The sequence below is a fragment of the Hyla sarda genome, chromosome 4, assembly GCF_029499605.1.
Source record: "Hyla sarda isolate aHylSar1 chromosome 4, aHylSar1.hap1, whole genome shotgun sequence".
In the NCBI taxonomy this organism is placed as follows: domain Eukaryota; kingdom Metazoa; phylum Chordata; class Amphibia; order Anura; family Hylidae; genus Hyla; species Hyla sarda.
The window spans coordinates 134,415,331-134,437,657 of NC_079192.1; the positions used below are offsets into that span (position 1 = coordinate 134,415,331).

The 22,327-nt window shown below is 41.6% G+C and overlaps 1 protein-coding gene across 1 annotated transcript in view; it reads right to left on the reverse strand.

Annotated features, from left to right (window-relative positions):
* The window catches only part of TRPM7 (transient receptor potential cation channel subfamily M member 7), a 150,775-nt gene that overhangs the window by 65,838 nt on the left and 62,610 nt on the right, over nt 1-22,327 (reverse strand). Inside the window, exons 7-18 of the mRNA XM_056572202.1 lie at nt 21,256-21,427; nt 18,573-18,747; nt 18,365-18,488; nt 17,291-17,363; nt 16,959-17,059; nt 15,503-15,637; nt 14,030-14,083; nt 9,811-9,951; nt 7,940-8,074; nt 6,653-6,933; nt 3,564-3,792; nt 1,732-1,887 (exon numbers count right to left, since the gene is read on the reverse strand). Of these exons, the coding sequence (XP_056428177.1) occupies nt 1,732-1,887; nt 3,564-3,792; nt 6,653-6,933; nt 7,940-8,074; nt 9,811-9,951; nt 14,030-14,083; nt 15,503-15,637; nt 16,959-17,059; nt 17,291-17,363; nt 18,365-18,488; nt 18,573-18,747; nt 21,256-21,427 (1,776 nt within the window). The remainder of the gene's footprint in view (nt 1-1,731; nt 1,888-3,563; nt 3,793-6,652; nt 6,934-7,939; nt 8,075-9,810; nt 9,952-14,029; nt 14,084-15,502; nt 15,638-16,958; nt 17,060-17,290; nt 17,364-18,364; nt 18,489-18,572; nt 18,748-21,255; nt 21,428-22,327) is intronic.

Genomic DNA, 22,327 nt, shown 5'->3' on the forward strand with positions numbered 1-22,327 from the left:
CCCTATGCGTTTTTTTTTTTTTAAATAAATAATTAAATATATTAAAAAAACGCATAGGGTCCCCCTATTTTTATTGTCAACCAAATACCAACCAAACAGTAACAGCCTGACGTTACCAGGGTGGGCGAGGACCATTGTTACTGGCCCTCCCCAACCTAAATAACGCCAGCCTGTTACCGCCTAGGCCCAGGAGCGCCATTTTTGACGCTCCGGGCCTGTTGGTACCGGCTCTTCCCGGCACCCCTGTGGTGTTGGGTACCGGGGTAATAATTGGGGGTTAGCGCTAGCTGTTTTTGTGGCTAACGCTAAGCCCGGCTTAGTAATGGACTCAGTCTATAAGACAGCTTCCACTGCTAAGCCTGTCTAGTAAAGTAAAATAAAAATCAAACACAACAGGTTTAAAAAAAAAATTATTACAAAAAACACTCCCCCACAAGCCCTCGTTAACCATTTTATTAACATCAAGCAAAGAAAAACGCTGGTCATCGAAGTAGTCCACCGAATCCGAAGGAGTCCACAGGATACACAGATCTGTAGAAGAAGTAACCAAAAAAAAAAAAAAAGTGTAAGTACATTTAGGGAGAAAAAAACTGTGTTAAAAAAATGTAATAAACACACACACACACACTAAACGCCGTTTACCACTTCTGAGCCATGACTACAATTTACAGTGATCCCTCAACTTACAATGGCCTCAACATACAATAGTTTCAACATACAATGGTCTTTTCTGGACCATCGTAAGTTGAAACCAGACTCAACATACAATGCTACAGACAGTCCAGATCTGTAAAACGTGTCAATGGCTGGAAGAACCAACCAATCAAAATGGGCATTCACTGGTAAAACCCCTGTATTACTGAAGTGTATGCACTGACTGGTGTCTGGTATTACATGTTCTGTACACTTTACCTGTATCAGGGTTAGCTGCTCTTTTGGACACCAGGTGAGGGCGACTCCATTACTTGTTTGGGACATTGCCTGTACTGTACAGGACCCCTGAAGAAGATCCTGTCCTCTACATAGACCAGTGTTTGCCAAGCAGGGTGGCCCCATCTTTTGCAAAACTACAACTCCCAGCATGCCCAGACAGCCTTTGGCTGTCCAGGCATGCTGGGAGTTATAGTTTTGCAACAGCTGGAGGCTCCCTGCTTGGGAAACACTGACATAGACAGTGATTTACAGCTCCCAGCAGATCTTTCTTACTTTTATATGTAAGGATTTGCTTTATCTATATTAGTTCTACTTATTTTTCTTTGTCATTTTTACCTATTTTGGATGACATTTTGGTGCCTTTAGAACCAATTACCACGTTTCCATAGAGTTATGGTCTCAACATACAATGGTTTCAACTTACAATGGTTTTCCTGGAACCAATTAATATTGTAACTTGAGGGACCACTGTAGTTATTGAATTATTTAGATGTGGTGAAAAAGCTAAAAAAAACTCAAAAACAAAAGATCCAGAAGGAAACCAGCAGCCAAACCTATTCAGACAGCAGGAAAAAGGAACAGACTATTTTTTCTACTACATGAAGTAAATTTCCCACTTTTGCCTATGTGTGCCAAATTTATTAATGCCGTGCAACAATTTTGTAAATTTGTCGCACATAGTCAAAAATGAAGTAGAAAAAAACAGGGTAAAAACCAGACTACATAGTAAAAGATTAGTAAATGCCCCTCCATGTGAGTATTTCATGGGTATGAGCAGCTTTAGACCTTTTTACATACCATAGCAATGTTTTCTGGTAGGTTCTGAAAGTTATTTTCACTGTCATCCATTGCCATCTGATGGGCATCCTGAGATTGTGGTATGTGGGACATTTCCGCCTTTGTTTTAAATTCAAGCATGAGAATTGTAGGGGGGATCAAAATACTCAGAATCACCTAAATTACAAATAATAATGTCATTATTAAAGTACTGACATTTGGCAAATCTCACTGCTATATTACAAATGGCAGCAGAAGCATACTAAGCCCAAAGGTGAATGGGTTATAGGCATTCTATATTCAGTGCATGCTACAGTGATCCCTCAACTTACAATGGCCTCAACATACAATAGTTTCAGCATACAATGGTCTTTTCTGGATCATTGTAAGTTGAAACCAGACTTCAACATACAATGTACAGACAGGCCAGATCTGTGAAATGTGTCAATGGCCGGAAGAACTGACCAATCAGAATGGGCATTCACTGGTAAAACACCTGTATTATTGAAGCGTATGCACTGACTGATATCTGGTAGCGCCCCCTACAGTACAGGAAGGTATTACATGTTCTGTACACTTTACCTGTACCAGGGTTAGCTGCTCCTCTGGACACCAGGTGAGGGCGATTCCATGTTACTTTTTTAGGACATTGCGTGTACTGTACAGGACCCTGAAGAAGCTCCTGTCCTCTACATAGACCAGTGTTTCCCAAGCAGGGTACCCCCAGCTGTTGCAAAACTACAACTCCCAGCATGCCCGGACAGCCAAAGGCTGTCCGGGCATGCTGGGAGTTGTAGTTTTCCAACAGCTGGAGGCTCCATACTTGGGAAACACTGACATAGACAGTGATTACAGCTCCCAGCAGATATTTCTTACTTTTAAATGTAAGGATTTGCTTTATCTATATTAGTTATCAACTTAGTTTTCTTTAATTCTCACTTTTTCCTATTTTTTGGATGACATTTTGGTGACTTTAGAACCAATTACCAGGTTTCCATAGAGTTCTGGTCTCAACATACAATGGTTTCAACATACAATGGTCGTCCCGGAACCAATTAATATTGTAACTTGAGGGACCACTGTATACTGAAACAAAGTTAATACACATGTACAAACTAAGAAGATATTTGTACAAGAATATGTAATAAGAGCTTCGAAACAAACAAATACAACATAATAATTCAAGAAAATTAATGTAATTAAAATGGTAATATAACAGGTTGCCAATGGGAAGTCCATCGCTATGCATTAACTATTCTTTTTACATTTTTACCTTTAAAAGCACTGACAAAGTTCAATGTCCTTGTTTCATAAATACACACTAGGGACGCAATTTAAAAAAAAAAAAAAAAAAAACTTTGTGGCACTTTGTGCTAATTTAAAAAAAATATAATAAAAAAACTTAACCCCTGGTTGGATTTCCTGACAGAGTTATAAGATGAATATTTGAGCTTTTCTGCTCGGAGGCGCTCATTTTGTCGCCCATTAGAATTGGTGTTTTTTGGCTACAGGCCGCCACAAATTTGCGTATCTCTATCTCATGTCACAGTGCACTTGTGTGTCTCATATGTCTCCTTGTTCAGTGTTGTACATATTATTCTGCTCTGAATAAACTACTTTCCGCATGAACTTAAAAAATAAAAAGATACAAAAATGTGTCTGGTCATGAAGGAGGGTAAAGACCCTGGTATGGAAGTGGTTAAATGGTTGCAAACAATTATTTAACATTATAATACACAAATAAAAAATAAGGATTATTTAAAAAAAAAAAAAGGAAAATCCTACTCTGCTTAAAAAACAATAAAAGAAAAAATCCTAACAGGTAAAGTCTACAGGTAAAATAAAACTATCACCTTATACCAGGAATTCTTCCTCATGTTTAATCTTCCCATCCACATGTCAGACAGCAGCATTTGGGTACAGGTGTGTGCAACAAAATTGCGAAGTCGAGACGATACAGCAAGCTTTAGGCAGGTAGAATTACTCCAATTTTTAAGCTCATACGTGAGAAGCTTCATTGCCATGGTTTCATCTTGTTTGAATGACTGATCCAGCAAGTCTACCGCCAGTTGTCCAAATTCACTGCAAAAGGTTTCAACAAAGTTCTAAATGAGGTTAGTTGATAAAATCCTAACAATGACTACAAGGTTACATGGCCAAAAGAATGTGAACATAGAGAGAATCACATAACATTACTAAATTACTCTCTAAAAACAATTAGACATTGTTAACCCCTTCCTGTCCCAGGATGTATGCATTTGTCCCAGTTGCTAACGTCCGCGCAACTGGATGTATGCACATGTCCTGGCGATATCCTGCTCAGCGCCATGAGCTACAGATCTCCGGCGGGACCCTGCTGTCAATTACAGCCGGGGGACGGCTGCAGCTGCCAAGACCAGGATCACGCTGGTCTGATCAGCATTAACCCCATAGATGCTGTGATCAGTCCTGATCACGGAATCTATGGCACTGATAGGGGGAGGGGACTCCCCCTGTCCACCAACAGCGATCCAGTAATGGGATTGTGGGATCTTGTTGGTTGCCACGGCAGCAAGAGGCAAGCTGATTACTAGAGATGAGAGAAGTTACAATGATTCGATTAGTCACGAACTTCTCGGCTCGGCAGTTGATTACTTATCCTGCATAAATTAGTTCAGCTTTCAGGTGCTCCTTTGGGCTGTAAAAGGTGGATACAGTCCTAGAAGACTCTCTATAAAAAACGGCTCTATAAAATGAATGTGGCATGATTAATGGAATTTGCTGTTTCTTAACATCTAAACATGAAATCCATATGTTCTTTCCTACATGCCTCTTACACCTGCATCCAAGCTTCTACAGGGGTGTGGACATTTTATAAAAAACTTCTTGTCCACGGGACTAAAATGGAGCAAAATCTACTTGTCCATCAAGACGATCCACTTGTCCGGGCCAATCTTCGCTTTCACGCTCTAATTTTTTCCTCCTTGCCCTAAAACAGCCATAACTACCTACTATAATGATAACTTTTTAATTTTTCAATAACATTCTCTGGAGCAAAAAAAAAATTTAATAAAATTAAATATATTTGATAGATTTTTATATTTATATATATATATATATATATATATATATATATATATATATATATATATATGGTGAAGTGAAATTGAAATAGTAAAAGATAATTTAGCAGATTTGGTGGTTTTTCTTTTCTACGCCATTTACCTTGTGGTTGAGCTAACATGTTGTTTTGATACTTTGGGCCGCCTGATTACAGCAATACCAGATTTGTATAGTTTCCGTCATGTTTTACTACTTTTAAAAAAATTCTGAACTTTTTCGAATTATTTTTAATTGCCACTTTTTTGACCCCTGTAGCTTTTTTTTTTTTCCACATACCAGGCTGTATGAGGGCTCATTTTTTGCGCCATAATCAGTTCTTTGTATCGGTTGTATACACGTCCCTTTAGATACCGCTGTCAGCTTTGACAGTGGCGATCTAAAGGGTTGATAGCCAGCCGCGGCGATTGCCGCATACTGACTGTTAGCGGCGACCATCGGCTACTGAAAACAGCCGGAGGCTGCAGAGTAAGGAGTCCGGAGCCCGCTCCATACAGACTGCTGAGCGCCGCATGCTGGCTATTAGCGGCGGTGTGAGGTGGAAACTTGCGCCCCGTGCAGACTTGCGTCCGCTCCTCCCCTCAGCTCTCCGAAGCTAGAGCTGTGTGGAGCGAAGGCAGAGGACGCAGGTCTGCATGGCAGAAAGAAGGCAGATCAGGGGAGATAGGATGTACACAGCTTCTCATCTCCCCCTCCCCCTGCTCTGCATTCGGAGGACGCAAGTTTCCACAGCCGGGGGCTGCAGAGTATGGAGCGGGCAGGAGTCGGGAGCGCGCTCCATACAGGCTGCAGAGCACCGCAGCTCGTCAGGTCCGGCCCTGCTTGCCCGAAGCCGGGCTAAGGGAAGGAAAATTTCACCTTCCTGGCGCCCGGAACTGCACTTCCCGGGCATCAGGCGATAGGAATTCCACATCCCTGTTCTAGAGAGAGGGAAGAAGGCGCCTCATGTGCGGGATCAGCAGATCTTGTTAGTGGGGGTGGGGGACGGTAATTCCCAGGCCGCTTACCAAGGTTGGTTGTGCGCCCACACACAACAAGGTAAAAAGCAGAATAAATGTAAATGAAGGTCCACTGCAGCCCTCCTGGGTAGAAGTAGAATCAAAACAGGATGACCGTGAATTCAGGAGTTCGTCCGGCGCAGAGGGGAACCATCAGGAAGCCAAATAAAATCAATGGATTTATTAAATGCAATGTGTTTCGCTGTGCATGCACAGCTTCATCAGGTATCCCTGTTCTAGGAAGGCTTCTGATTCAATTTAATAACATGGCTAAAAAGATGTCTGTCAAGTAAACAGGTTTTCCCAACTGGCAAAATAATAACTATCATGATCGCAAGTGGTCCAACAGGGAGAACAGGTAGGAGAAACTCCAGTTGAACGGAGTGATGGGTTGTGCAAGTGCTGAGTAGATAGCTGAGTACAGCATTCTGCTGTCTCCGTGGCTCCCATAGAGAATGGATGAAGCACCATTGCACACGCACGATCTGCCGCACCATTCTAACAGGAATCTCTGGTCCAAGTTCTCAAGGTCCCAGGGGCCAATCAGACGCTTATTCTCTATCCTATGGTCTCCATTCTCGAAGACTGTGGTGGGCCCGACCAGCCAGACCCGCTGTGATAAGATCGTTCTCTTATCCCGTAGATAACTTTGCCAGTTGGGAAAACCTCTAAGGCAATATAATGTTGAGACATGGAAAGCAGCGAAAACCATTTTAGTTGTGAACCATCATGTACTGGAAGTTGCTGATGGGTTCTAAAGAAAAGGCAATTACATAAAAATAAAGGGAACATTTCAAGGCACAAATGATAAACCTGCGTGCAGTTCCTAATGTAAATTTTAATACCTTGAATGTTCCTTCAATTCTTCTGATGTGTCATCCACAACATCACTCTGCTTTGATTCATAAGCCATAGAGCGGCACAATTTGCAGGCAACTAAAGCTTTAGCCATAGACTCTTCCCCATGATGCCAGAAGAAGAGAGCCATTTTCTGTCTCTTCATCAGCACTGCCCAAACCAGCAGCTCATTAAATGGGTAAGGAAAACGCTTCATTTCAGGATCATCGATGTCCACAATCTCATCTTTCATCCTCTTCTTTTTCCCCTCATCATTTGATGCATCTTGCTGAACAAAATAATAATTTGGTTTAGTTAAATTGCATGAAAAATGTATCAGGAAGTTAAACATAAGTATGGCTTAATAAAGAATTGATAAATATTTAACACAATTGAAGTGAAGATAATATTTTATCAACGAATAAAATTGCAGGCAGCACATGGATTCGCTGCTCAGCTTTTGGAACAAACTGTTCCGAACGCTGGAGCCAGCAGCTTGTGACATCATAACCCCAAATCCTCACATCATTCCCCCCCTCAATGCAAGTCTATGGGAGGGGGCGTGACAACTGTCACGCCTCCTCCCATAGACTTGCATTAAGGGGGTGGAGTATGACATCATGAGGGGCCGGGCTATGACATCCAGAGCTCCCGGCGCCAGCTCCAGCATTCGGACCAGTTTGGTCACAATGCTGAGCAGCGGAGTACCCCTTTAAAGCAGCAAGTCCAGTTGCCACCTGCAATTGAGGATGGCACACGTCAGCAGAGGTCAGTAGCGTCGCATAAGAGTGATAATTTTCTTATGACAAAGAAATATCCGGTAAGGGGAATTAAGAGACACAGCTTTAAAAGGGTTATCCAGGATTAGAAAAACAGCACTACACCTGTCCTCAGGTTGTGTGTGGTATTGCAGCTTAGTTCCATTGAAGTGAATAGAGCCAAGTTGTAATGTCACACACAAGAGGACCAGTGTGGTGCTGTTTTTAGAAGAAAGTAATTTTGTATTTCTATTCTTTAAATCTTGACCTGAAGACAAAAAAGTATGTAAAAAGTTGAACTTCACAGCGCCAAGTCTAAGAAACCTATTATAAAATCCAGCGAATCTTAAGTATTGATATATTACATTCTGATTCAAAACAAGAAGAATACACTTGGCTAAACAATCCTTGATTTTACAAGAAAAGCAGGATGCCCCCAGTATAGTATAATGTTGGCTGTCCGGGTATTAGTAGGAAAAGATCTAGACACCTGAAGTGTAACCAGAATACTGAACAGGCTGGAATAATCTACCTTACCTTTGGTTTATAAGGCTGAGCAGTCTTTATGAAGTGATTGTGTCTCATCTTATCCTTTTTATCTGCTCGGCTTCCAAAGGATTCATGGGGTTTACGCATTTGAGGTGTATTGCTTGAAGTGTTTCTGCCAGAACGCTGTAAAATACAATTCAATCTTATCATGGATATAGAAATGAAGACTCATCAGAACTTTAACTCCTTAATGACGTTTTTCAGTTTTTGCATTTTCGTTTTTTCCTCCTTAACTTTTAAAAATCATAACCCTTTCAATTTTCCACCTAACAATCCATATTATGGCTTATTTTTTGCCCCATTAATTCTACTTTGCAGCGACATTAGTAATTTTATCCAAAATTTCACGGTGAAACGGAAAAAAAATTAAAGCAAAAACACCATTTTGTAACTTTTGGGGGCTTCAGTTTCTACGCAGTGCATTTTTCGGCAAAAATGACACCTCATTATTCTGTAGGTCCATACGGTTAAAATGATACCCTACTTATATAGTTTATATATTTTTTATTACTTCTGGAAAAAATCATAACTACATGCAGGAAAATGTATACATTTAAAAATGTCATCTTCTGACCCCGATAACTTTTTTATTTTTCCGCATATTGGGATGTATGAGGGCTCATGTTTTCGTGCCGTGATCATTTTATCGGTGCCTTTTTTGCTTTGATCGGACTTTTTCATCCCTTTTTCTTAATATTTTAATGGTATAAAAAGTGTCCAAAAATACGCTATTTTGGACATTGGAATTTTTTTATGCGTACACCATTGACTCATTGACTGTGCAGTTTAATTAACAATATATTTTTATAGTTTGGACATTTACGCACGCAGCGATACCACATGTTTATTTTTATTTACATAGTTGTTTTTTTTAATGGGAAAAGGGGGGTTATCCTGACTTTTATTAGGGAAGGGGTTAAATCACATTTATTAACACTTTTTTCCTTTTTTTTTGCAATGTTAAAGCCTCCATATAGAACTATAACATTGCACACACTGAACTCTTACACTGTTCACTGCCATGCAATAGTATGGCATTGATCAGTGCTATCGGCGGTTGACTGCTCCTGCCTGGATCTCAGGCATGGAGCAGTCATTCGGCGATAGGACACACAGAAGGCAGGTAGGGACCCTCCTGGTGTCTTGCAAGCTGTTCGGGACGCCTCGATTTCACCGCGGCGGTCCTAAACAGCCCGACCGAGCTGCAGGGATGCTTTTAAGTTTCACTTCAGACGCAGCGGTCAACTTTGATCGCCGCATCTGAAGGGTTTATACCGGGCATCAACGCGATCGGTGATGTCTGGTATCAGCCACGGGTCCAATATGAGGAGGGGTCACCGCGTCCCCCTGCGTTATATCGCTGGAGTCAGTGCAGGATGTAAATATACGTCCTGCATCGTTAAGAAGTTAAAGGGGACCAAAAACATAAGACTGAAGCAGCTTGAGGGTTAAACAAATGTCTGTCAACAATTGTTCTACACATTTTAATTTATATTGGCCGTTACAGTTGTTCATATTGGCCATTTATGATCAATGATACCAGGTGGAGGGTGAACAATCCTTCTGGGAATGTTCTTTACCAAAAGATCTTTTCCTGATTTAATGATATTTTGTCCAGCTAGTAGCCAAAAATTCAAACAGGACCTCCTCCTTGTAAGCAAACTGTACCTATTCTAGAGCTGATGGTGGTTACCAAATTTATAAAATCACCTTTTTATTTCTCAGCCTAGTGTCAAGAAGGAGGTACAAGCAGCTCAAGTGCCGCAGCCTTGCATCTCTCTTTATTTGCCCTCACCTCCCAGCACCTCCTTTACTGACATACACAGTCTTTTACATCAAAGACCCTATGTTGCACTTACCCGATTTCCAGCATGAAGATTGTTGTAAATTATACGAAAGCGCTTCCTTGTGTATGTGCATCTATAGGTACCACCCATCAAATACTCAATGACAAGACCAACATCAATTAAAGTAATTTTGTAGCCAGGTGGAAGATTACCCTAGAACCAAAAACGTAGAGTTAAAAGAGGCATTTCCTTTCTGTTGGACCACAGTGCTCTCTTCTGTCACCTCTGTCCATGTCCGGAACTGTCTGGAGGAGCAGAAAATTGCTATGGAGATTTGCTTCTACTCTGGACAGTTCCTAAAATGGACAAAGGTGTCAGCAAAGAGCACTGTGGTCAGACATAGGAAATAAAAAATAAAAAAACTTCCTCTGGAACATACAGCAGCTGATAAGTACTGGAAGGGTTAAGATTTTTAAATGGAAGTAATTTATAAATCTTTTTAACTTTCTGCCACCCGTTGATTTAAAACAAAAATGTTTTCCAGTGGAGTACCCATTTAAATATGTATGAAAACTAATTGCTTTTAGTGTATCCCATCAAAATACACAGTGGTTACAGAAAACACTATAAAAGGAGAGCCTGTTTTCATCCTAACCCAAAGAATCAATGGACAGCCCTACCTTATTTCGGAATTGTGTTTAAGCACAGGGAAGGAATATCTTTAACTATCAATTTGTAAGAGATGTTAAGATGTATAATGAAATATAATTTAGTCAGGACGTGAAGGGTGTTGCCTTGTATATTACAGATTACTTAACATAAAAAAAAAAATGTATTTGAAATGTACTCTGAGAATAACCTAAAAAAAATCAGCACAAAATTAAATGAGAAAAAAAAAAAAAATGTATCATTAAGTTTTAGTTTTTTATTACTAGCCTAGTCTTCTATTCTATAACCCAGCTAAGTGCCCTGGCTCTGGTCTTATTTGCTTCCAGTTCAATCTAGTTTCCTCATTTCCATTTAGATAACACTTGAAAACATACAGGGATGCTTAGTGAGATATACCTGGATAGCATGCAGCGAGCATATATCTAGATGAATGAATATGCATTCAGTGAATTACTCACGACCACACCCAGTCAGGTCTTCTTGCAGATTTCTTATTTATTTGCATGATTTCATTCTGGTCACATAAGATATTTCTTTTCAATCATATTCAAAAATATCATGGGGTACGATGGTTTACATCCCAAACGGGTAAGATAACAAATACCTCAGCTCCAGCTTGCCGCGCTGCTTTGCGGGGAACAACCCCTTGCGATCCAGGTATATATAACTAAGCTTGTACTGATGGTTTACAATAGCACCATTTACCTGGGATGGACTTGTTACACATCTAACAATACATCTTATATACAAGAGTAACCTGTTGTCTGTGAACATACAGGGATGACCTGGGTAGTAGCAAAGCTTTTGAATCCAATGCTATCATATTCTTTACCCTGTACTCCACAGCAACACACTAGCTACAATGGTGATTGAATGCTATTTTACATTAAGAACTATATTTTACAAAAGAATGTTTAAGTTCATTGCAGCAGAAGAAACAGCACCAATTTCTGTCACTAAAACCATGCATTGTCCCTTTAGATAACCCAGCTCCCACTTCAATGGGTGATAGGGAACCATGTAAAAAAAAAGAGACATATTACTTAGCTTCATGTGGTTATGTTCTAAAGCTCTCATTGAAAACAATTTAAAAAAATTAACGGCTTCCAAATGTTTGGAGAAGAACGGATAACGCTTCCCTTCAAATACTGAAGGACAGAATACGAGAGGTAAGAAGGATGGAGTACCTTTCCGCACTTCTAGCTAATAAATTACATGTGTTTCATAACATATGGTTGCCTTGGGACTCTATTTCACCACCCTACATGGTTACATAGTTAGTACGGTTGAAAAAAGGCATACGTCCATCAAGTTCAACCAGGGAATTGAAGGGTAGGGGTGTGTGGCGATATTGGGGAAGGGATGGGATTTTATATTTCTTCATAAGCATTAATGTTATTTTGTTCCAGGAATGCATCTAATCCTGTTTTAAAGCTGTTAATTTTTCCTGCTGTGACCAGTTCCTGAGGTAGACTGTTCCATAAGCTCACAGTTCTCATGGTAAAAGAAGGCGTGTTGCCCCTTGAGACTAAACTTTTTCTTCTCCAGACGGAGTGAGTGCCCCCTCGTCCTTTGGGGGGGTTTAACCTGGAACAGTTTTTCTCCATATTTTTTGTATGGGCCATTAATATACTTATATACGTTTATCATATCCCCCCTTAAACGTCTCTTCTCAAGACTAAACAATTGTAACTCCTTTAATCGCTCGTCATAGCTAAGATGTTCCATGCCCCATATTCATTTAGTCGCGCGTCTCTGCACCCTTTCCAACTCCGCAGTGTCCCTTTTATGGACAGGTGCCCAAAACTGAACAGCATATTCCAGGTGAGGCCGTACCAATGCTTTATAAAGGGGGAGTATTATGTCCCTGTCCCTTGAGTCCATGCCTCTTTTTATACATGACAATATCCTGCTGGCTTTGGAAGCAGCAGCCTGACATTGCATGCTATTCTGTAGTCTGTGATCTACAAGTACACCCAGATCCTCTTCTACCAGTGACTCTGCCAGTTTAAGCAGTTCTCCTCAGGCAAAGTCAGACTGGTATCCACATTCCGTAGTTTCTTCTCTTCTTTCTTTCTAGACTTCCATGTCTTTCCTTCCTTTACTATCTATTTTTTATATCAATGTAGCTTATTTTTTTTCGTTTCTAATGTAAATTCTACTTGCTATACAATGTGATATTACATCACACAGACCTAGATTGTTATATTTTATGTTGTCATGTCGTTGCACATGACAATTCATGTTCTATACGTTGTAATGATCATATCCACTGTACTTTGGTTACTTTGGTTACCTTTTCACTGGAGATTATTTTATATTCTCTTGCTTTACCTTTTATATGTTACTTGATGTGTATAACATGTCTTGAAAAACTTCTTTACATAAATAAACAGTTATTTAAAAAAAAAAGAAAACAATGGGAGCATCATAGCTGGAAATGTATTTCAAAAATAGATTCGCTCGGCACTACTGTGAATACTGATATGCCCTGTTATGTTATATATCCACAATCCTTCCAGGTAGCAAACTGAATAATGGTGCTCACTAGAGATGAGCGAAGTTACAGTGATTCGATTCGTCACAAACCTCTCGGCTCGGCGGTTGCTGACTTTAGCCTGCATAAATGAGCTCAGCTTTCAGGTGCTCCGGTGGGCTGGAGACTCTATTCTAAGACTGTATCCACCTTATCCAGCCCAACAGAGCACCTGAAAGCTGAACTCATTTATGCAGGCTAAAGTCAGCAACCGCCAAGAAGTTTGTGACGAATCAAGTCACTGTAACTTCGCTCATCTCTAAGTCCAATTACATAATTTTCCTTAAGAATTGAAAGTCAGGGCACTCCAAACTTCTTTATTTCAAGATGTATCAAACAAACATCAGGGCTTCAACAGGACAATAAAAGAAAAGGCAATGGCGGGGGTAGCTCCGCTGCACGACTGTTGCCGTTTCGCGCTCTGCACAGCACTTCAACTGGCCCTTCGGGCCAGTTGAAGTGCTGTGCAGGGCGTGAAATGGCAACTGTCGCCCAGCGGAGCTACCCTCGCCATTACCTTTTCCTTTATTGTCCTGTAGAAGCACTGACTTTTCATACATCTTGAAATAAAGAAGTTTGAAGACCTGATGTGGGCGAGCGCCCTGACTTTCAATTCTTATGGAAAATTATGTAATTGCTGGAAACCTGCACCAGCCACCCCTGTGCTGACCATGGCTTAGAAAAAGCTGTGGCGCACTGCTTCATGCAGTTGTGGGTTTTGCCCAAATGATCACCCAAGAATTGTTTCCTACCCACTAAGTGTGATGCTCCCAGCTATTGATGTCTCCCCACTAATGCTCACAGCATGTAATCTCAAACAGGAACGCTGACCTGCAAACTCCCTTTACCAGTCTATTCATTGTAGCATCCTACATCGATTTTGAGGGAGGGGTATAAGGACAAAAGCGGTTTGCGATCTGCAAGTTACTGAAAAGGTGTTACAAGGTGGGGGACCAAGCCGCTTCTAAGATACACTAAACCGTTTCATGCATTAATGTGAACTAATGAATAATAAGCACGCTTTACAGTAACATGCTTTAACTATAGCCAAACACAAGTAGTACACAATAGGAGACAATGATTTACCTGCTTAACATCTCGGACAAGATGGAACAGAGTAGGGTTAGTAGGACCTTGTTTCTTTAATGGAGAAAAGAAATACATGTGAGTAATATTATGACTTCAGTTAATATATGGCAATATTTCATATATTTACTGACATCATAACTTGGAAATAAGATGGAACAAAACTAGGCATATAAGTGCTGACTAAGATTTGGTAAGTGGAATAAAGGGAACTGATCAATAAAAATGGTGAAATCATGCCTAAAGCAAATAGCTATTTATTTTAACTGTACCAAAAGTGGTGTCATGAGCCGCCAGGCTATCCAGGTATATCAAAATAAATAAACAGAGCTTACCGTATTTCTCGCCCTATAGGACGCACCGGCATATAAGACGCACCCTATTTTAAAGGTGCAAAATCTAGAAAAAAAATGTTTCTGTACCCAACAGTGATCTTCAACCTGCGGACCTCCAGATGTTGCAAAACTACAACTCCCAGCATGCCCGGACAGCCGTTAGCTGTGCATGCTGGGAGTTGTAGTTTTCCAACATCTGGAGGTCCGCAGGTTGAAGACCACTGGATAGGAGGTAGTACTCACCTGTCCCCGCCGCTCCGGACCCGTCACCGCTGCCTGGATGTCGCTCCAGCGCTGTGGCCGCGTCCCCGTGGTGTCCCCGACGCTCCGGACGTCTTAATCCCCGGGATCCTCGCTCTCCGTCGCCGTGATCACGTCACTACACACGCCGCTCCTATTTGATGACAGGACGGCGTGCACGACGACGTCGAAGGAGAGCTCCGGCCATGCAGGGGATCCCGGCACGGAGCAGACACCGAGGAGGCAGGTATGGTCCCTCCCGGGGTCCTGTAAGCTGTTCGTGACGCCGCGATTTCACCATGGCGGTCCCGAACAGCCCGACTGAACAGCCGGGTTAGTGTTATTTTCGCTTCAGATGCGGCGGTCAGCTTTGATCGCCACGTCTGAAGGGTTAATAATGGGCATCACTGCGATCGGTGATGTCCTGTATTAGCCGCGGTTCCCGGCTGTTGATGGCCGCAGGTATTCGCCGTATAAGACGCACCAACTTTTTCCCCCCCAAGTTATGGGGAAGAAAAAGTGCGTCTTATACGGCGAAAAATACGGTATTTCTTCATAAAATAGCACCACACCCATTCTTAGGTTGTGTGCGGAATTACAGCTCAGTTCTATTGAAGAGAATGGAGCCAAGTTGTAACACCACAAAGCCTGAGGATAGGCGTGCTACAGTTTTTTGGAAGAAATTAGCTCTGTTCCTGAATAACCCCTTTGAACACCCTTCCAGAATTATTCCAATCACTTATTAATAAGACAAAAGTAACATCAATACCTTTGCATGATCACTTCCCTTTAAATTTATGGATGGCATGGTAAAGTACAATTAATGATGATTAGAATCAAGAGTTCTACAGCTAGTTGGTTTATAATATAGTACTATAAAAATAAGAGACTGACTTACTGTGTTATACAGCTCTTCCAGCCGGGGAATTGTTAGAAATTTATGCATGCTGACTCCATTCTCTATGAGAAGTTTTACAAAGGCAACCCTGTCCATTACAAGTGCATCTAGCATGGCTTGCTCCAGGGCACCGACCTGAGGATAAGTTCTTGTTATGACATTGAGGTACAGTATATCCAGACAAAATTTATGCACTCAAGAGAGAAAACGTAAAAAAACAGAAATCTTTGTACTGCACACTAAATACATCCAAAGTGAAAGGCAAAACTAAGGTTACTTAAAAAGCGTTGGCCACTCGGACATTTCCGTCCTCATAGACGGCAATGTATTATAGGCAGATTCCACCTAAACAATGGCAGAGATCATTCTTTTGACTGCAGAATTTTACTGGAGCAAACTCCGGAGAGTAGAGTGAGCAGCAGAATCTTATGGACAATAATGAGATTCTGCTGCAATGGAATTTCTGAGTGAAATGCCACACTGTAAACCTAGCCTTATACTCATGCTCTGCTGTGGCCCAGCTCTGTACAATTATGTAGGTGTGTGTGGCCGGACAGCTCCACGTCCATAATATGGCTTCCTTTGAGGACCACAAGACAAAAAAAGTCACTGTGCCTCCTCCATAGCAGTACATTGAGCACAGTGACAGGGAGCTGTAAAGCAGGACAGGGATGTGCTCATTTTTTTTTTTGGCCTCTCAAATACAAGTCTCCGAAATGCTCTGCAAGCTTAAAATTATAGGAAATAAAATAACTGCTTACTTACTGGGTTGGGTTATATGGTATAACCTCTCCTTTTCTGATATCACTCACTGCTCTGACCATTCTGCACATTTCCATTGTTACTTAAAGGGGTACTCCACTGGAAAACTTTTTTTTTTTTTTTTAAATCAACTGGTGCCAGAAAGTTTAACAGATTTGTAAATTACTTCTACTAAAAAATCTTAACCCTTCCAGTACTTATCAGCTGCTATATGCTCCACAGGAAGTTCTTTTCGAATTTCCTTTCTGTCTGACCACAGTGCTCTCTGCTGACACCTCTGTTCATTTTAGGAACTGTCCAGAGTAGGAGCACCTTCCCATAGCAAACCTCTCCTGCTCCAGACAGTTCCTAAAATGGACAGAGTTGTCAGCAGTGAGCACTGTGGTCAGACAGAGAGGAAATTCAAAAAGAAAAGAACTTCCTGTGGAGCCCATAGCAGCTAATAAGTACTAGAAGGATTAAGATTTTTTTAATAGAAGTAACTTACAAAATGCTTTCCAGGGGAGTACCCCTTTAAGACCATATCTTATTTTGGAATCTTTCATTCTGGTCCCATAAAAGCAAGAATGGATGGCCCTAGTGTGTTAAATGCCTCTAGTATCTTTATTTTATTAGTTTAAAAATAAAAGGGTCAGAAGTTTCATTTGAATGACTTACAGTTTCACAATAGATTCACAATACATTGCATGCTTACCAGCCACTGCTGTCCATAGACGAATACATGGTTTTTGGCTATGTCAACTCTGTCCCAAGCCAAAGTTAAAATCAGTTGGTCCAATGCAGATGCGTTTGTTCCTAGGCAAAAAAGTGCAAATTAATAAGAACATTTTTTTTACTGTATAATAATATAAACAGACATGAATGGAAAATGCAGATTTTTCTTTTGTTAACTTTTAGAAGTGTTCCTAGACCATCGAATAGTCTCTTGAAGGAAGTAACGTTATATGTAGTGATCCGTCCTGGACAGTCGTTCAGAGGACTGGGCCTTTGTAAAGACCAACACCACAATGAATCATGATCAATTACCTTTTAATAGAGCAGTAAGTATTGCAACATCAATGTCCTGATGTTCATCGGAGCCCAGGTGAAACACAGTGATCTGTTAAAAAAATGTATATAATGATAATTTTAGTTCTCCAAACTATCTTTAGAAAGGTAAAAAAAATCAGTGCAGATTAAAATTTCATAATAACTTTTAAAGGGGTACTCCCACCCTAGACATCTTATCCCCAATCCAAAGGATAGGGGATAAGATGTCTGATCGCGGGGGTCCCGCCACTGGGGACCCCCGCAGTATTGCATGCGGCACCCACCTGTTTTTTTGTCCGGAAGCGCTGTAGTCGCGACTCAGACCCTCCAGCGCTTCCGGACAAAAAACAGGTGGGTGCTGCATGCAATACTGCGGGGGTCCCCAGCGGCGGGACCCCTGAGATCAGACATCTTATGATATCTTAGATGTCTAGGGTGGGAGTACCCCTTTAAGGGTTCATTCACATGGAAAGATTTTGTGCGGATTTTGCTACCATTGACTTCAATGAGTTAGTGGAAACAATTCTGCCACTATTGCCTTTTTTTGTTGACAAATTCAAGTAAATGGTAACAAAATCCGCAGCAGATTTTCTGCAACAAATATGCTGTGGAAAACCAGCACAAAATGTGCTTGTGTGAACTGATCTTAATGGTGTATTTACATGTACAGCAAGTATCTTGTACATATTTGATGCTGCAGATTTTATTGTAAACTACATGATTGAATGCATCTTTATATCTGCAGCATCAACTACGTGCAAGATATTGTACATGTGAATACACCCTAAATGTGATTGTTTTTTGTTATCATACAGAACTTATATTCACATATTTACTGATGCAAACTGATGCATATCTAAGTTTGCAATAAATTATGCAGTTGTGGCAGCCTGCAGTTACCACCAGGGAAAGCTTACTGAAGACTTATGGATTAACTAACTCCCGGTAGAGGCTATGCCATCACAGATTGAGACTGCCCATAGACTTAAATGGAATGCAGTGTGAACAATATTAGCAGCAATGTCACAGAAGTACAGCATTCTCTTGTACATAACTAAGAGGGGAACTTACAAGTTCCTTGCTTTTCATGCATTCCATAACAATCTGAAAGAGATGGACGGCCTCAGATTGGCTAAAGTTGAATGTCTTTTTAATAGTTGAAATGATTTCAGGCTCGGCCCCTTCAGGAAGATTCCTAAAATAAAAAGAGAAATCCCTTCATTTTGTAACCAATGAATGTGTGCATTTCAGACTTCCTAATAAATAATGACTAGCATACCCTCCTTCCTCCGTTTGCTTGTGCACAAAAGCCAATATGTCGGCAGCTCTGCCCGTTCCCTCACAAACGACAACAGGTACAGGAGGGTTTTCCTGCAGATATTCCAAAACTGTGAGGATTACATTTGGGCCACCTTCAAATATCAGGGCTACTACAGGAACACCTTGACCAATACCTAAATATGATGAGAAGGTAAAGATTAGTTACACTAGCACACACAAATAGAGGTTCTTCAGGGATATGCAGTGTGCGTTTACAACCAACTACGGAGATACATGAACACAGTGGTCCCTCAACATACGATTGTAATTCGTTCCAAACGACCCATCGTATGTTGAGGGATTCATGCAATGTAAAGTATAGGAAGTTATACTCCCCTATCCCCGCCGCTCCAGACCACGTCCTCACCGCTCCCGATGCTGTCCCAGGGGCTCCCGATGCTGTCCCGCTGCTCCGGCGTCTTCTTCAGGATCCTCCGGTGTCTTCCGCATCTTCTCCAGGGTCCGGGCCTCGCTTTCTGGTGACATTATTACGCTGCTGCGCCGGCATGGCGTGCGTAGCGACGTAATAAAGACGCCGGAAAGCGAGGCCAGGACCCTGGACAAGATGCAGAAGACGACGCCGGAGGATCCCGAAGTGGACCCGGAGCAGCGGGGATAGGTAAGTGAACCTGTCCGGGATGCTTAAACTGCTATCCGACAGCAGCTTAAGCATTTTGCGCGGTCGGATAGCAGTTAATGCGATTGCCCCGACATATAAAAGCATCGTATGTCGATGCTGACATCGGCATGCGATGGCCTCTGAGAGGCCATCGTATGTCGATTTGATCATATGTCGGGGCCATCGCATGTCGGGGGGTTATTGTATGAAGCTGTCCTGTTTAATTTATTCCCACCCTAGGACTTATGCATACATCCTGGCGATATCGTGCTCAGCGCAACCCACTGCAGGCGATCTCTGGCAGGTCCCGCCACAGCTGCAGAGAACGTACCGGTCGGCAGCATTAACCCCATAGATGCAGTGATCAATCCTGACGAAATATATGGGGTTGACAGGGGGATCGTGGGATCCCGTTGGTTGCCATGGCAGCAGGAGGCCAGCTGTGCCTCCTGTCTGCCTAGTATGGCAGCCTGTGAGGTCCAGCCGTAGGCTGGATCGCACAGGTTGTTAGTCAGTGTAGTACTGACTGTTATACTGTACAGCAGAATAGTTTAACCTATAAAAATTTAAACAAAATAAGTGCATAAAAATAAATGCCCCTTTCCCAATAAAACCCTATATTATGGCCATGACAAAGGACCCTGCGAGGTCCAAAACACATTCGAGTTATTTGTTATATGTGTATATGCATCAATAAAGAACTCCCACGTTTTATTGCAAACTTGGTGGTGGACATTATCTGTTTTTCTTAACATGCTATTGGGGTTCCCGAGCCAGGGCCGCCATCAGGGGGGTACAACCGATACCCCAGTAAGGCACGGCCGGTTCCAGCATGTAGGAGGTTGCAGTGTTAGGTTTTAGTTAGCAGCTCCACGTTTATTGTGGAGGTGCAGTGCACTGCAGTACCTTCATAAGATCGCTCTCGGCACCCTAGTGGAAACACCCATCATTTTTTAACCTGGTTATTCTAGGGTTCATGATAGTCGTCGTGCCTTAGGGGGCAAGTGGATCTTGGATTATATTACTGGAATAGTTTTTCTATTCATGGCACCACTACATTATTATGTTGGTCAATAAACAGTTCTGGTAAATTTCAGTGGTAGCAACTCCCTATTGGAATTTTTTTTGTTTTACATGATGAGTAGTGACCTAGTAGAGATGGAATTTATTGGTATTGCTTTTTATTGGTAATTATGCAATAAAAAATATAATTTTAGTCGGTAAAGCGGTTTAAGGGTATTAATTCTCGATGGGCATATGTGTTTGATTTTTGGGACACCCTTCCTTTGCTGTTGGGCAAATACCTGATGTTGTTGGCTACTAAAACTATATGGGGACTACTAATGACAGAGGGGCCTACTTACATTTTTTGGGGGGCAACTGTTAACTATGTGGGGTCATAAATGGGCCTACGATCATATGGGTGGCACAAAGCAGGCACTATCACTGTATGGGGCAATACATATGGGGAGATTGTAAAGAGGTGGGCATTATTGTGCTGAAGAAAGGAGCACAAAAAAATAATTCATTACTGAATACCTTACTGAAATCACTGATTAGGTCTGACTCACTTCTTACTGTCTTTGCAGTTCTAAAAATAAAAAACAAATTTGGAGGTGGATCCAGGCCTTGAGCTGTGTAAAGGGGCCCCAAAATTTCTGATGGCAGCGCTGTCTCTTGCAAAGCAAAAGCCCATGCAAGTCCAGCACATGTCCTCTTTATCATTGCCCCACGGCCCGTTGGCATCCGCTTACCTTGGTTGAATGACAGCCACTGAATAAAGAGGACATTGACTGGTCTTACCTGGGCTCCTGCTGTGTAATTGAGCCTCTACTGCATATTACTAAGAAGGCTTATATCTCAATGATGGAGAATACTGTTGAAAAAAAAAAAAGGGGGGGGGGGGGGGGTATGGCCGGAATCCTGATGATGATCTAGCCACGGACTTATTTACACCGTTGTTTTTCTGCTGATAAGTCTGCTTCCAGAACTATTAATAGAACTAAAGACAACCAGAACCTACGTGCGTGAATTCGTTGTAAATTTATGGTTTTTTCCAGCTCTCTCCGTAAGCTCACTTCTGCACCTTGCTTTCCAACAGTACCATCATCCACCAAGATAAAATGGGAATGCATATTGTTGAGTACATTGAGTTTACTAAGGGGGTTGAGCAATGTTTGATATGGAGCAATGACCTGGGTAAAAAACAAAAATAAAAACATTGCATTCATGTTATTAAAAATATAACAATCATGACCAATACATGAGGTCCTTTGAATTTTACCAGTAACATGTCTTGTAACTCACTTTGGTGTACTTACCATATAATGCTATTTAAAGGAGTATTCTAACAGGACCACCGCAATCTCAATGCAGCACCCGCACATTGTATGCAGAGCTGCGTCTCCAGATTCGGAAAACTCCAGTTTCTGGGACTGGAGATGTGACGTATCGCCTCGCCCCCCTCGTAACGACAAGCCATGGCCCCTCCATTCATGTCTATAGGAGGGGGCGTAAAGGCCCATAGACCTGAATGGTGGGGGCGTGGAGTAACGTCACGAGGGGGGCATGGCGTTACTTCACGTCTCCGGTCCCGCATACAATGCTATGCATACAATGTGGGTGATGCAGGGAGATCGCGGGGGGTCCCAGCGGCAGGTTCCCCACGATCAGACATCTTATCCTTTGGCTAGGGGATAAAATGTTAAATCCCGAAATACTCCTTTAAGACAAATTTTTCTATAATAGCTGGTATAACAGATTGTTCATTTATAAGAATTTTTTTCCCCATACCATGGTGAAATACCTGCAACATTTTAAATAAGATGGTTTGTTCTACAATTGTGTATCAACTGCATTTTAATATTATTATGGTTGTATTATGTCTTAAGACACACAGTGTCTCACATAAGTGAGTCCACCATTCCCATTTGAAATCATTTTATATGACAGCACTGAAGAAATGACACTCTACTACAATGTATAACCGTGTTTAATGTTGTGTCCCCTTAAAATAACTCAACACACTGCAAATAATGTCTAAACCTTGGCAACAAAAGTGAGTGCACCCCTAAGTGGAAATGTCCAAACTGGTC